General features: G+C 46.7%; 2 protein-coding genes across 3 annotated transcripts; both read right to left on the reverse strand.

Moving 5' to 3' along the window:
* Positions 1 to 7261: 7261 nt before the first annotated feature.
* LOC123051735 (F-box protein SKIP5) lies at positions 7262 to 10259 on the reverse strand. Of its 2 annotated transcripts, none has more exons than XM_044474701.1 (5): positions 10017 to 10259; positions 8753 to 8897; positions 8604 to 8682; positions 8420 to 8478; positions 7262 to 7801 (listed from the first exon to the last, which is right to left on the reverse strand). In XM_044474701.1, exons 1-5 carry the CDS (start codon positions 10129 to 10131, stop codon positions 7438 to 7440), a joined length of 762 nt encoding a protein of 253 aa, XP_044330636.1. In that variant the 5' UTR covers positions 10132 to 10259; the 3' UTR covers positions 7262 to 7437. The 2 variants fall into 2 exon arrangements, with proteins under 2 accessions (XP_044330636.1, XP_044330635.1); XM_044474700.1 differs by having other exon boundaries at positions 8753 to 8918.
* A 3946-nt stretch (positions 10260 to 14205) lies between these two features.
* On the reverse strand, positions 14206 to 15130 carry LOC123048827 (cytochrome b561 and DOMON domain-containing protein At5g47530). Its single transcript, XM_044471854.1, has one exon. The coding sequence runs from the start codon at positions 15060 to 15062 to the stop codon at positions 14436 to 14438; it is 627 nt and encodes a 208-aa protein (XP_044327789.1). The 5' UTR covers positions 15063 to 15130; the 3' UTR covers positions 14206 to 14435.
* Between the last annotated feature and the right edge of the window lie 779 nt (positions 15131 to 15909).

Raw genomic sequence — 15909 nt, forward strand, 5'->3', positions numbered from 1 at the left:
TCCCCCCTCCTAGTAGGAGTAGGAAAGAGGGGAGTCCTACTCCTACTAGGAGGAGGACTCCTCTTCCTGGCGCGCCAACGAGGGTCGGCTGGCCTCCCCTTGCTCCTTTATATACGGGGGCAGGGGGCACCCCATAGACACAACAATTGATCTATTGATCTCTTAGCCGTGTGCGGTGCCCCCCTCCACCATATTACACCTCGATAATATCGTAGCGGTGCTTAGGCGAAGCCCTGCGTCGGTAGAACATCATCATCGTCACCACACCGTCGTGCTGACGAAACTCTCCCTCAACACTCGGCTGGATCGGAGTTCGAGGGACGTCATCGAGCTGAACGTGTGCTGAACTCGGAGGTGCCGTGCGTTTGGTACTTGATCGGTCGGATCGTGAAGACGTACGACTACATCAACCGCGTTGTGTTAACGCTTCCGCTTTCGGCCTACGAGGGTACGTGGACAACACTCTGCCCTCTCGTTGCTATGCATCACCATGATCTTGCGTGTGCGTAGGAATTTTTTTGAAATTACTACGTTCCCCAACACCCACATGCTCCACGATGATCTCATCGGATGAACCACGATGTCGAGGATTCAATCAATCCCGTATACAATTCCCTTTGTCAATTGGTACGTTACTTGCCCGAGATTCGATCGTCGGTATCCCAATACCTTGTTCAATCTCATTACCGGCAAGTCACTTTACTCGTACCGTAACGCATGATCCCGTGGCTAACTCCTTAGTCACATTGAGCTCATTATGATGATGCATTACCGAGTGGGCCCAGAGATACCTCTCCGTCATACGGAGTGACAAATCCCAGTCTCGATTCGTGCCAACCCAACAGACACTTTCGGAGATACCTGTAGTGCACCTTTATAGCCACCCAGTTACGTTGTGACGTTTGGCACACCCAAAGCACTCCTATGGTATCCGGGAGTTGCACAATCTCATGGTCTAAGGAAATGATACTTGACATTAGAAAAGCTCTAGCAAACGAACTACACGATCTTGTGCTATGCTTAGGATTGGGTCTTGTCCATCACATCATTCTCCTAATGATGTGATCCCGTTATGAATGACATCCAATGTCCATGGTCAGGAAACCATAACCATCTATTGATCAACGAGCTAGTCAACTAGAGGCTTACTAGGGACATGTTGTGGTCTATGTATTCACACATGTATTACGGTTTCCAGTTAATACAATTATAGCATGAACAACAGACAATTATCATGAACAAGGAAATACAATAATAACCATTTTATTATTGCCTCTAGGGCATATTTCCAACAGTTCCAGGCGGTATTAGTTGTGAAACAATTTCCACAATGTCTTAATTGTGTGCCAAACTCGTAACTCAGATATTCATCTCTATGATCATATCATAGACATTTTATCCTCTTGTCACGACGATCTTCAACTTCACTCTGAAATTACTTGAACCTTTCAATAATTCAGACTTGTGTTTCATCAAGTAAATATTCTTAGCATCTACTCAAATCATCTGTGAAGCAAGAACATAACAATATCCACTGCATGCCTCAACACTCATTGGACTGCACACATCAAAATGTATTACTTCCAACAAGTTGCTTTCTTGTTCCATCTTACTGAAAACGAGGCCTTTCAGTCATCTTGCCCATGTGGTATGATTTGCATGTCTCAAGTGATTCAAAATCAAGTGAGTCCAAACGATCCATCTGTATGGACTTTCTTCATGCATATATACTAATAGACATGGTTCGCATGTCTCGATCTTTTCAAAAACGAGTGAGTCCAAAGATCCATCAACATGGAGCTTCTTCATGCGTTTTATACCAATATGACTCAAGTGGCAGTGCCACAAGTATGTGGTACTATCATTATTATCTTATATCTTTTGGCATGAACATGTGTATCACTACAAGCGAGATTCAATAAACCATTCATTTTAGGTGCAAGACCATTGAAGGTATTATTGAAATAGACAGAGTAACCATTATTCTCCTTAAATGAATAACCGTATTGCGATAAACATAATCCAATCATGTCTATGCTCAACGCAAACACCAAATAACAATTATTTAGGTTTAACACCAATCTCGATGGTAGAGGGAGCATGCGATGCTTGATCACATCAACCTTGGAAACACTTCCAACACATATCGTCATCTCACCTTTAGCTAGTCTCCGTTTATTCCGTAGCCTTTTATTTCGAGTTACCAACACTTAGCAACCGAACCGGTATCTAATACCCTGGTGCTACTAGGAGTACTAGTAAAGTACACATTAATATAATGTATATCCAATATACTTCTGTCGACCTTGCCTCCCTTCTCATCTACCAAGTATCTAGGGTAGTTCTGCTTCAGTGACCATTCCCCTCATTACAGAAGCACTTAGTTTCGGGTTTGGGTTCAACCTTGGGTTTCTTCACTAGAGCAGCAACTGATTTGCCGTTTCATGAAGTATCCCTTCTTTCCCTTGCCCTTCTTGAAACTAGTGGTTTTACTAACCATCAACAATTGATGCTCCTACTTGATTTCTACTTTCGCGGTGTCAAACATCGCGAGTTGCTCAAGGATCATCATGTCTATCCCTGATATCTTATAGTTCATCACGAAGCTCTAATAGCTTGATGTCAGTGACTATGGAGAACCATCACTATCTCATTTGGAAGATTAACCCCCACTCGATTCAAGCGATTGTAGTACTCAGACAATCTGAGCACATGCTCAACGATTGAGCTTTTCTCCCTTAGTTTGCAGGCTTAAGAAACTTGTCAGAGGTCTCATACCTCTTGACGTGGGCACTAGTCTGAAATCCTAATTTCAATCTTTGGAACATCTCATATGTTCTGCGACGTTTCAAAAACGTCTTTGGCGCCTCAATTCAAAACCGTTAGCATTACGCACTGAACTATCACGTAGTCATCCAAACGTGTATGTCAGATGTTCGCAACATCCACAGACGACGCTCGAGGTTCAGCACACCGAGCGGTGCATTAAGGACATAAGCCTTCTGCACAGCAATGAGGATAATCCTCAGTTTACGGACCTAGTCCGCATAATTTCTACTATCAACTTTCAACTAAGTTTTCTCTAGGAACATATCTTAAACAGTAGAACTAAAGCGTAAGCTACGACATAATTTGCAAAGACCTTTTGACTATGTTCATGATAATTAAGTTCATCTAATTATTTAATGAACTCCCACTCAGATAGACATCCCTCTAGTCATCTAAGTGATACATGATCCGAGTCAACTAGGCCGTGTCCGATCATCACGTGAGACGGACTAGTCATCATCGGTGAACATCTCCATGTTGATCGTATCTACTATACGACTCATGTTCGACATTTCGGTCTATTGTGTTCCGAGGCCATGTCTGTACATGCTAGGCTCGTCAAGTCAACCTAAGTGTTTCGCATGTGTAAATCTGGCTTACACCCGTTGTATGCGAACGTTAGAATCTATCACACCCGATCATCACGTGGTGCTTGGAAACAACGAACCTTCGCAACGGTGCACAGTTAGGGGGAACACGTCTCTTGAAATTTTAGTGAGGGATCATCTTATTTATGCTACCGTCGTTCTAAGCAAATAAGATGTAAACATGACAAACATCACATGCAAATCATAAAGTGACATGATATGGCCAATATCATCTTGCGCCTTTTGATCTCCATCTTCGAGGCGCGGCATGATCACCTTCGTCACAGGCATGACACCATGATCTCCATCATCATGATCTCCATCATCGTGTCTTCATGAAGTTGTCTCGCCAACTATTACTTCTACTACTATGGCTAACGGTTAGCAGTAAAGTAAAGTAATTACATGGCGTTTTCATTGACACGCAGGTCATACAATAAATTAAGACAACTCCTATGGCTCCTGCCGGTTGTCATACTCATCGACATGCAAGTCGTGATTCCTATTACAAGAACATGATCAATCTCATACATCACATATATAATTCATCACATCCTTTTGGCCATATCACATCACATAGCATACCCTGCAAAAACAAGTTAGACGTCCTCTAATTGTTGTTGCATGTTTTACGTGGCTGCTATGGGTTTCTAGCAAGAAAGTTTCTTACCTACGCAAAAGCCACAACGGTGATATGACAATTGCTATTTACCCTTCATAAGGACCCTCTTCATCGAATCCGATCCGACTAAAGTGGGAGAGACAGACACCCGCTAGCCACCTTATGCATCAAGTGCATGTCAGTCGGTGGAACCTGTCTCACGTAAGAGTACGTGTAAGGTCGGTCCGGGCCGCTTCATCCCACAATGCCGCCGAATCAAGATAAGACTAGCAACTGTAAGCAAATTGAACAAATCATCGCCCACAACTACTTTGTGTTCTACTCGTGCATAGAATCTACGCATAGACCTGGCTCTGATCCCACTGTTGGGGAACGTAGCAGAAATTCAAAATTTTCCTACGTGTCACCAAGATCAATCTAGGAGATGCTAGCAACGAGAGGGGAGGAGTGCATCTACATACCCTTGTAGATCGCGAGCGGAAGCGTTCAAGAGAACGGGGTTGATGGAGTCGTACTCGTCGTGATCCAAATCACCGATGATCCTAGCGCCGAACGGACGGCACCTCTGCGTTCAACACACGTACGGAGCAGCGACGTCTCCTCCTTCTTGATCCAGCAAGGGGGAGGAGAGGTTGATGGAGATCCAGCAGCACGACGGCGTGGTGGTGGAAGTAGCGAGATCCCGGCAGGGCTTTGCCAAGCGCAAGCGGGAAGGAAGAGGTGTCACGGGAGGGAGGCGCCAGGGCTTGGGGTGCTGCTCCCATGCGCCTCCCCACTATATATAGGGGTGGAGGGGGCTGGTTTCTTGCCCTCCAAGTCCATTGGGGCGTTGGCAAAGGTGGGGGGAAGAAATCCCATCATTTCCCTTCCCCACCGATTGTTATCCCCCTTTTTTAGGGATCTTGATCTTATCCCTTCGGGATATGATCTTATTCCTTCTAAGGTGGGATCTTGGTGCGCCTTGACCAGGGGTGTGGGGCCTTGCCCCCACTACCCACGTTCATGTGGGTCCCCCCATGCAGGTGGGCCCCACTTCGGAACCTTCTAGAACCTTCCCGGTACAATACCGAAAAATCCCGAACATTTTCCGGTGGCCAAAATAGGACTTCCCATATATAAATCTTTACCTCCGGACCATTCCGGAACTCCTCGTGACGTCCGGGATCTCATCCGGGACTCCGAACAACTTTCGGTTAACCGCATACTAATATCTCTACAACCCTAGCGTCACCGAACCTTAAGCGTGTAGACCCTACGGGTTCGGGAGACATGCAGACATGACCGAGACGACTCTCCGGTCAATAACCAACAGCGGGATCTGGATACCCATGTTGGCTCCCACATGTTCCACGATGATCTCATCGGATGAACCACGATGTCGAGGATTCAATCAATCCCGTATACAATTTCCTTTGTCAATCGGTACGTTACTTGCCCGAGATTCGATCGTCGGTATCCCAATACCTTGTTCAATCTCGTTACCGGCAAGTCACTTTACTCGTACCGTAATGCATGATCCCGTGACCAAACACTTGGTCACATTGAGCTCATTATGATGATGCATTACCGAGTGGGCCCAGAGATACCTCTGCGTCATACGGAGTGACAAATCCCAGTCTCGATTCGTGCCAACCCAACAGACACTTTCGGAGATACCCGTAGTGCACCTTTATAGCCACCCAGTTACGTTGTGACGTTTGGCACACCCAAAGCACTCCTATGGTATCCGGGAGTTGCACAATCTCATGGTCTAAGGAAATGATACTTGACATTTGGAAAAGCTCTAGCAAACGAACTACACGATCTTGTGCTATGCTTAGGATTGGGTCTTGTCCATCACATCATTCTCCTAATGATGTGATCCCGTTATCAATGACATCCAATGTCCATAGTCAGGAAACCATGACTATCTGTTGATCAACGAGCTAGTCAACTAGAGGCTCACTAGGGACATGTTGTGGTCTATGTATTCACACATGTATTACGATTTCCAGTTAATACAATTATAGCATGAACAACAGACAATTATCATGAACAAGGAAATACAATAATAACCATTTTATTATTGCCTCTAGGGCATATTTCCAACATGAAGTAGTCATCATAGCCGACCACTTCCTCTCTAATACGGTTGAAAACATGCCTACTCATACGGAACCGGCGGCGGAATTTGTGATGTTTGAACAACGGGTTTGTTGTATCAAAGTAGTCCTTCCAGAGAAGGAAATGCCCGCTCTCTCGGTTGCGATTCAACGCCGGAAGGTGGCCCGGAATGGAGCCACGGAACAACGGCCGCTGGCTGTTGAGGTGGTGATGGACCAACACGGCAGCCAATATCTCCTCCTTCTCGTCGGACGACGAATTGTCGGAGTCGCAAAGGAAATTGTGGAAAAAGAACTCGTCGGCGGAGTCCATTTCGTACCTTGGCAAACTGTCGAACAGCTTGCGGACGTCGACGAAGGAGACGACCAGCGAGGGGAGTCGCGGCACCCACAGACCAGCTAGCCGCCCTGCCGGCGTCCGGCGAGTGTGACGGCGTCCGTCGAGCGTGCCGGTCGGATGTGGCAATGGCGGCGAGGCGGCTTCTTGGTCGCGGGCGGCTGTGCGGTGAGGGGAAGTGGCGGTGGGAAGCAGTTTGCTCCCCGGCGGCAAAACGGCGGCGGAGGGCGACCGGGGGGGGGGGGGCGTTGCTGGGCGGATGTGGAGGCAGCTGGAAGAGTCGCCGGAAAAAATAGGCAGCGGCGTCGGCGACGAAGGAGGCAGGAGGGTTGCTTGTTGGCCGTAGGGTGAGACGGAAGGCCAATGTGCCATAGACCAGCGGGCCCGAGGACAGAAGTAGGCGAGCGCGCGCGTCCGTCGTGTGTCCGTGCCAATGCAAATCCGGCTAAAAAATGGGCCTGAAATGGGTCGCTCGTGGACGAAAAACGGACGCGCATCTGTTTGGGTCGGCACGTTGAGCCGCCTTTTGTGTGCGCACCGACCCAAACGAACGGCTGCAGACCAAATGGGTAGCCCCATTGAAGTTTTGCTCTAACGGCCATGTAACGCCTTAACCGCGCACCGCTGCTGCACAAGGCACTGCAGACTTGCTTACTACTTTCACATAATAAAAACCAGGTTTGGTACGCCCGGCACCACCACCACAGCGCTGCTTACTTTCACAGTGGGGCGTGCTACTTACTTTAATAATTACCCATCTATACTCCGTACTGCTAGCCAAAAGTGCACATGAAAAACGACTTTTTAATTTAGACTCAGCAGGCCAAACTTTGTGATTCAAATGTGAACAGGTAGCTCAATTTATCATAGGTTACAACAGACGGGGAGAACAACCATGATACAGTACAATTGTTTGCTGAACACTACAGTGAGATTACAGAATACAAGAGCTTATTGGTTTCACAGGGGCTCCAGCTTCTCCCCTACCTCGAACCAGAAGAAGACGGACCTGCGGGCGTAGATGGCCCGCACGCGCTGCAGCGCCAGGGTCCCGTTGGTCCGCACGGCCTTGGCGCCCCCTTCGATCCGGGTGCGGACGACCGTCACGCCGTGCCCCTGCTGCTCCTTGAGCGACGACGATAATGGATTGTATTCGATCGCCGTGCTGACTATCGGGAAGGACAGGTAGTCCAGAGGGTTTGGCTCGCACTGGAGCAAGCACTCCTGAATAGTTAGCTTGCCGCTGCGATGAAGCAGGCAGCATCCGAGCTCCGCCTTGATAGTAAGATTGGCAATCTTGCAGGTGGAAAGGAACTCCAGTGCACTGCGTAGATAGGTTGGTACAAAAAGACATGAGATGTGGTGCGGAAATGGCACAGGTGAATAGGGAACACATGACAGTTTGCAGACTTGTACTTTCTTAGTTTATTACTGACAAACATTTCACAACTGAAGGAGCTATGAACGATAATCACCTAGCATTTGGAAGATATAATTCCCAGTTTCCACATTCCAAATTGTTAGTTTAGAATAATCTAAAGGCAGGTCTATCTCGAAAGCTTTTCCTTTCTGCCACAGCTGGCAAAAAGGTGCTTTCAACTAACTATATTACCAAAAATAGAAACAAAAAAAGTGCTTCCATAAAAAAACGCGATGTCAAACGAAGCATTATAACTGTGGTCGGCTACACTAAAAAGTTACCGAATTTGGCATAGAGCAACCTAGCCATCAAGCCGGGTAGTGTAATTTACTGGAAGCTTCATAATAGGGTTTATTAAGTGTTCTGAAGGGAGGAATTTCAGTGGCACAAGAACCTCAGTCTTGTAAAAAGAAATGACCTACTATAATAACAACACATAATCACTGGCAGCAGCACTAGCAAACCATCAAAACAGAACAAAACACAGGGAAATACATATAACAACAGAAGAAATGAGCATACTTGTCGGAGCCACGGGAACATGTCAATACAGTGTCATCAGGAAGCTCACCCCCGCCAATCTGATGGAATAGAAAATGACAAACGTAAGCACACAGTTGCACCAATTGGTGAATATATTGCACGAAACATATCACCAAAGAGAATTTCTACTGAGATAACAAGGAACATGGATGGCAAAGCTTACAATGCAAAGGGGCTTCTTTATTTGGATATTACATGCAAGATAAGTGCCACCGGCAGCAATTAGAATAGTGTCACCAGGCCTTCAACAAAGCAGAGGTCATCCTGGACATCCTTCATCCCACAATGTAAAATGAGATGGAAAAAACGAACCTAGCAGCAGAAATAGCAGCCTCGAGATTTGGATAAACTCCAGGCTCCTTAACATCCCTGAGTGGCCTCTCAACACGCAACCATAACCGAGGATGGCATGCCAGGAAGCGCCATCTGTGGCAAACGAGGGCGGTGTTATACCTATCTGCAGGTTCAAAATGAAATGCTAAAAAAGGCTCATTTTTCATGGAAGAGAAGTGATAGCAGTGACACAATCAAAAACCTCAGCAGTAAGTCAAGGTTTGGCTATCTAGAAATGCAATCAAGATAACTTCTCCAAAACAACCTAAACTCTTCTGAATTTCCACTATGTATGTAATTAATGATGTAAAGAGATTATTTGTTTTCCACTGAACCAGCATAACCAATGGCCACGTGAGAACAGTATATAACCCACTAAGTCACTGACTGCAGTTCTCAAGAAATAAGACCCGACATACACCAGTTTTCCATCTCTGGAAGTCTAAACAAGACAAATCATCGTCTTTGCATTTCACACCACTTAACAAGTGCACACACTCGTTGCTTGGTTTAACAAACGGAGATACAAAAAGACAATCAGAAATACAGTCATTACGCAATCAACAAAGTTAAAATCCAATTCTGACCAAAAGTTAAAATTCAATTCTGACCCTGCTCAACACAATCAAACTAGCAAAACATTCATTTATGTCCAAAAGTTTGCCCAGCATTAAGGCATATCGTTGTTATCAACACAGCCAATGGGCCACAGAACTAGGTGGCCAACGATTGAAAACATGGCCGCGAGGCCCAAGGGTCAAATATCAGTTCCCTCCTGGCAACAACACATCAGTTAGAACAACATGGTACCAACTTATAAAGTCTGCCAATCTCAGAGTAAAACATGGCACCAACTTATAAACCATCGCAATTTGGTTGGACAACCACTTGAGCAAACACTCCCTAGTCCCAAGTCCGAAGCCCAAACCCACACAAGATCTAATTTTGCGACATCGTTCACCACCCCGAAGGTGCCTTATCCTTTCGCGTCCAGCAGTAATATCCCTAAATCCCACTAATTTAGCAACACGGCCGCGTGGAATCGGTGCCAATACAACAAATCACCCCAGAACCCTACCTTGCTCCCCACAGAAGCAGGTCAAACTCCTTTTTTTTTTGGCTCATTCTCCTACTTATCCACTAATTCTACCCGATTCCACCCAAATCCGAAGTCAATGCAACAACAGCTACTGATTATTCTCAAATCGTCTCTCCTGGCAAGGTGCGGGGAGCGAATCCGAACCTGGGATCGGGCTGAGGAAGCTGAAGATATGCATGAGGCAGCCGTCGTCCAGGCCGTTCACCGGCGAGCCCGGCGCCTCCTCCCACGGCGCCGCCTCGCGCAGCCGCTTCGCCATCTCCTCTCCGGATACCCCTCCTCCACGGGATGCGGTGCCGCCGTTGGCGAGGTCGACGAGAGCACGGGGACACGACACGATATCTCGCCCCACCACCCTCCCTGAATTTTTCCACGCTTCCTGGTCGGCCGGCCCCACCTGTCACTCGGCTTAAGCCTGAACTAAGCAAAATCTAATCTGGGCCTGCCTATCAAGTGGCCCAACACTTTAGGCCTATCAAGGATGCGGCTGCTTCCACTGGAATTTGCCCCTTTTTTCTCTGGGCACCGGTAGGACACAATTGGCAAATTACAAAGTCCCCTAAAAAAACTTACAAATTACAACCGGTACCCCTCAAAAAATTACTCCCTCTATAAGCAAATACTCCCTCCGTCCAGGTTGAGACACTTATTTTGGAACGGAGGGAGTATAAGGTCTTAGATCACTACAAAGAGAGTATGTACTAGCTAATACAAATTACAACCGATACCCCTCAAAAAAATTACAACCAATATGATATTTTCCGGTCGACTAAATTTTATTTATCATTGAATTTTGCTCATGTCAATCATGTTGTTATTATGTTTTCAAGCCTACAATTAGTGTGGTCTGATGTATTTTTGTTTTTATTGTTCTTTTTGACTAATTTGTACGAGTTAGTTATTGTATTTGTATGTTGGATAAATCCAGTTCCCTTTCACCTAGTTATATTTTAATTCTTTGTATGTTTGGTAAAATCAGTTCCCTTTCAACCATATAACATGTTTCCTGGTTATGTTTTAATTCTTTGTATGTTTGTTTAATTCATGTGAGTTTAACCTGTAAGATTGTTAGCATTTTCTGGATAATTTCCATTTCATATGCGTTGTTTATCTTTGTTGGGTTTTGCATATAGTATTAATCTTGACTAATCTAGAAGAGCTTTTTTACTATGCCCTGGTACTCCTCAATGAGGTCTAGGAGTGATGGTTAAATCTGGCCCTAAATATAAAAGGGTAATATAGTCCTTTCAGCTTTCAACTTTTGTAATGAAGGGTTATATTGTTGTTGGACGATGACTGAACTAAATCTAGAAATTCCTCACCCTGAAGTAAAGAAAAAGAAATCAATTCAGATCTTGAATGATTGCATGCATGGTAAAAAAAATTCTCATTCAGATTGAAGCATCTCTCCATATAAGGCCCATATTTACGTCTGACCCACCAATCGTTCTGAATTTTTTGATCATGATACTTCAGACATCAATTTCTGGTAGTGTGCATCTGATGCTACTGAAAGTTTTCTCCTCCAAAGTTGAATTCAAAGGAACTTTGACCAGATTTTCCATTTCAAGTTGTCAGCATGCAGCACAACGCATGTGGACGCTCGGCAAAGAAGCAAATTTCAGTAGTGGTGGTCGGCTGGAAGAGTACTTAGTGGAAAGGGACAAGTAGGGAGACCCGAGCAGATAGAAAATGTGACTGCTTCCCAATCCTATCCTATACTTCTAATTACATCAGCAGGTGTGCTTCCACATGATCAAAATTGTTGTAGCTGTCAGATTTACTAGCTTGATCCACTAGCATCCGTCTGATGTATGCATGACAATCATATATCATGCAACATGTATTTGTTCATTCCAAGTGAGATTTAAATCACGGTGCTTTTACATCAACATGCATAAGAAAAGGCCCGCCACAACATGCAACCATGCATAGGAAAAACCACCTCAACATGCATGAGAATTTTGAATCTATTATGATAGATGTTTTACAACTATAAATAAAATAATCAAGCACAATAAATCATATGTATTTTCAGGTTTAATTATCATATTATTACTTCAAATAGTCATGCTCTATACATTCAAATCGCATTGAAATGTATTACAAAACAATTCCGCAACAATATGCGGGGTACCATCTAGTATAGCCAAATAGGTGATCCTTCGGCCCACTAACTATAATTCTCTCAACATGCATGCAACTATGCCAACTCATCATGTCACTATCATAGGAAATACTCACCTTAGCATGTACTTCTCTCAACATGCAACTATGTTAATTCACCATGCTATAAAGGCCACCATCCATGAAAAAAGACACACACCTTAACATGCACGCTACTCATATTGCATACATATTCTACAGCTATGCAGTAATACATACAATAAATTGTTTTAGTTTCCCCTCTCATATTATTAATTTAAAACTAATGTTACATACAACGAAGAGCACTGCTATGCATATGACACTATATGCATCCTATTTCTCTTTGACGGTGTAACCAAACCGTCCATGTGTACCATCTAACTGCTTCACACTACTGAATTGCCATCCTACAGTGATCGTATACACTAAGTATCGTGTGCACAGTAGTTCCATACAACAAAATCTCATTGCAATCATTGCAACCAATTTCCGCAACAATGTGTGGGCTATCATCTATAGTCTCTAGTAGTTCTAAAACATCTAATTAAACACAATATAAAACATACAGAGAGAACAAGTTAGTATGACACATATGCGTGCTTGATTAAACTTCAGAAACACATTCTGCATTCCTCGTCGACACAAACGAAGCAAATGTGAAATCATTATACCCTAAAAAGGAGTAGCATATAGAGATCCACATGCGTCCAAACAATCTTTGGTCTATAGAAAGAATTAAAGAAGGCTGCTTACCCAAAGTTATCTAATTCGCACATGACTCTCGGCATAATTAGTCAGATGTAAAACCACCGCCTTTTGCGACCCAGGATAATGGTATCTTGTGTCTTGAACACCCGAAGAAATCTTCTTTATCTCAGAAGTCTGGGTGTCATACCGGTACACGTCATCTTCCTTCGTCAGAAGCCACATCCCCTGATGAAAAACAACCCTGGGAGGTCTCGTAGCCCTACAACCTTCAGGTTCTATAATCAGGTCATCAGGACGACGGATCACCGTAGCCCAGCGTCGACTCCATTCGGGCCTCTGCTCGACCCCGAAGCTCAAGGTCCAGACCTCGAGCTCTAGGTTCGGGAAGCCCAAGCAGACGCAGCACAGCTGTCCCTCCAACTCCACGAAACGTTCGGGCCTGAAATCGGACGGAGGGTGTGGAACCATGCTGAACTCCTCGTCGGCCAAGCTGAACCGGACGAATGAATTGGATGGAGTCACGCGACCTTGGTTTAAAACACATGCCCAGTAGATGTAGCCATTGACGTGAGCCGGAGTCCGTCCGACGATCCAGTGCGGCGGATCTGCCGTCTGCCGCCATGTATCGGTGCTGAGGGTGAGCACCTCGAACCTGCAGACGAGCCTGTACTTCTTGCTGTTGGGAAGGTTTTCTTCGTAGAAAAACCTCGCCACCTTGTACTTCTTGCTGCGCCCGAACCCTACCCTCGGGAACGTGAAGGTGTAGTGCTTCCGTTCGGGTAAGGTGATGAACTCCCTCGTCGCCGGGTTGCAGACCACCAGCTGCTGCCGCATGGTGGAGATGAGGATCAGGCCGTCGCAGTGCAGGGGGCTGCTCCACAGGGAGATCCCTCCGGGCAGCTCCTCCTGGCGCACCAGCTCCTCCACGTCGCCGACGCGGTACCTGTAGAAGGACATGCGGAAGGCGCTGTCGTTTTCGTTCGTGTGGAGATCTTCGCGGTCGTACGCGCAGGGCACCATGAGCAGCGACGGGCGGGTCTTCTTGGAGCACTCGTGATGAGCGGTGATGAAAACTGGGTCGGATAGCATGGCCTGCCAGGACTTGCAGACGGACCTGAAGCGGAGGACGGACCTGGACGGCAGCCATGACAGGATACCGAAGATGACCTCGGAAGGGAGGTAAGGCGGCGGCGGCGGCGGCGACTCGGTGGTGAGAATCCGCTTTGCCGTCCGCGGCCGAGGGGGAGATGCCGGGACATCGTCGGCGGATCGTTTGATCGCCATGGTTGGATTGATGTGCCTTTTGAAGCGCAAAAGACGAGCTATGGTTCCATAGGACCGATCGGCGCTCAAACATGCCTGAGCTAGGTTCGATCTGGTGGGTTATATGGACCGGGATTTTGGAATTCTAGCGTGGGACGGTTTGGATTCCGATTCGGTGAAATCAGGCGCAGGCATCTGAATCCGCATCGTCTTCTTTCCGCCCGCCATAATTTGCGTATTGCGTTCATTTAAATCTGGCGTACGCCGAGCGCAAATTACACAAGTACGTATTCACAACTCTGCGCCGAGCGCTGATTACAAACATTCATACATCGATATATAGAGGGAGCGATGGCTCGCGCGCGGGCACATACGTACATACGGAACAAACGACACGCGTATACGGATATAAGCATACCTAGTAACGATATATAGGTAGTAGTTTCACTTGCTGAAATCGATGGTGCCCGTGGAGAGCACGTTGTCCCCGGTGGTGGGGTGCGCCGCCGGCACATCGTCCACCACGGAGCCCCCCTGCTGCCAGACGTGGGTATACTTGCTCCCCTTCCCGGGCAGCGCCACCGTCGCGTACACGACCATCTCCTTGCCGTTCCTCGCGTACTCCGCCGCCACGTCCGACACGGGGAACGCCAGCTCCGCGGCGGCGGCGGGCGCCATGGACGGCGCGTAGCTGCCGAGCAGCGTCGGGTACGCGACGAGGCTCCCGTTGGAGTGCCGGAACGCCACCACGGCCTGCGTGCCCACCATGCCGGTGCCGTTGGGGTTGAGCCCCCACGCCACCCACCCGCCGGCCTTGCTCGGCTGCGGCGCGCGGAACGCGACGGCCACCGTGTTGGCCGCCGCCGTGTAGTTGTAGTGCAGCGTGGTGCCGAGGCGCGGCAGGGCGGCGCACGACGCGTAGAGCTGGTTGCTCGAGAAGGTGTGGCTCGCGCATGATGATGATGCCTGTGCGTCGGCTGGAGAGAAGGACGAGGCGGCGATGGTCGCGAACAGGAAGAGGGAGAGAGACATGGCCGCAGTGCCAGTGGAGTGGAGAGCTGAAGCTGCCATTTCTTGGGAGAAAATGATGGAGTTGCTGTCTGTGGACTGTGGAGTGGAACAATGAGAAGGTACTGGTTAGGTAGTGCAGTGTGATTAGAGGGGAGGAGCTAGGTGGGGTTTATAAAGGAGCTAGGGTTTGGTGGGGAAGATGAGAGTTGCTTGGAAAATGGAAATGTACAGTGACACAAGTGAATCACGTCTGATATGGGATCAACTGGGTAGGTGACCTAGAAATTGGATCACCGGCCATTGTACTCGTCGGCGATACTCGTGGAACGTTAGTTGGTGTCATGGAGTGGTAAATAGCTCCGCGCAGCACACCGCAACCAAAATACTCTCTTCATCTGAGAATTAACAAAGCCTTAGTTTATTTTATAAAATTGTTGATTTGTATCTAAAATTAGTGAATAGCATAAAAATATCACAATTCGTGTTAGGGTTCTAAAAAAACTACCAAAAAATTGTTTATGACTGATAACTATCGGAATTGGCGTCGGCTATTTCAAAAAACCCAAATCACGCATTGCTAATAAATTAAACCGGTTTATGACAGGTCGAACCCGCACCTAAACAAACCGTTTGTTTGACTGTTTGTTTGACCGTTAACAAAATGTTCACCTTATTTTGGGGGCACTAGCCCTCATGTTACACACCTCCTCTTTGCCGATGACAGTATTGTCTTTCTTGAGGGGACTAAAGAGAATATGGAGGCTCTCAAGGATATCTTAGCGCAATAAGAAGTAGCCTCTGGACATCGAGTCAACCTACAAAAATCATCGATCTTCTTCGGGAAGGGTTGTCAAGAGGAGAAGAAAACGGAGCTCAAAACCACACTTGGTGTGCAGTCCGAAGCTTT

This window comes from Triticum aestivum, chromosome 2D (genome assembly GCF_018294505.1).
Source record: "Triticum aestivum cultivar Chinese Spring chromosome 2D, IWGSC CS RefSeq v2.1, whole genome shotgun sequence".
NCBI lineage: Eukaryota > Viridiplantae > Streptophyta > Magnoliopsida > Poales > Poaceae > Triticum > Triticum aestivum.

Coding starts and splice junctions, on each gene's coding strand:
- LOC123051735 (XM_044474700.1), bottom strand. CDS start 10,131: ATGGCGAAGCGGCTGCGCGAGGCGGCGCCGTGGGAGGAGGCGCCGGGC. Junction 8,683..8,752: donor GCTGCTATTTCTGCTGCTAG/GTTCGTTTTTTC, acceptor GCTTTGTTGAAG/GCCTGGTGACACTATTCTAA. Junction 8,479..8,603: donor TAAAGAAGCCCCTTTGCATT/GTAAGCTTTGCC, acceptor CTATTCCATCAG/ATTGGCGGGGGTGAGCTTCC.
- LOC123048827 (XM_044471854.1), bottom strand. CDS start 15,062: ATGGCAGCTTCAGCTCTCCACTCCACTGGCACTGCGGCCATGTCTCTC.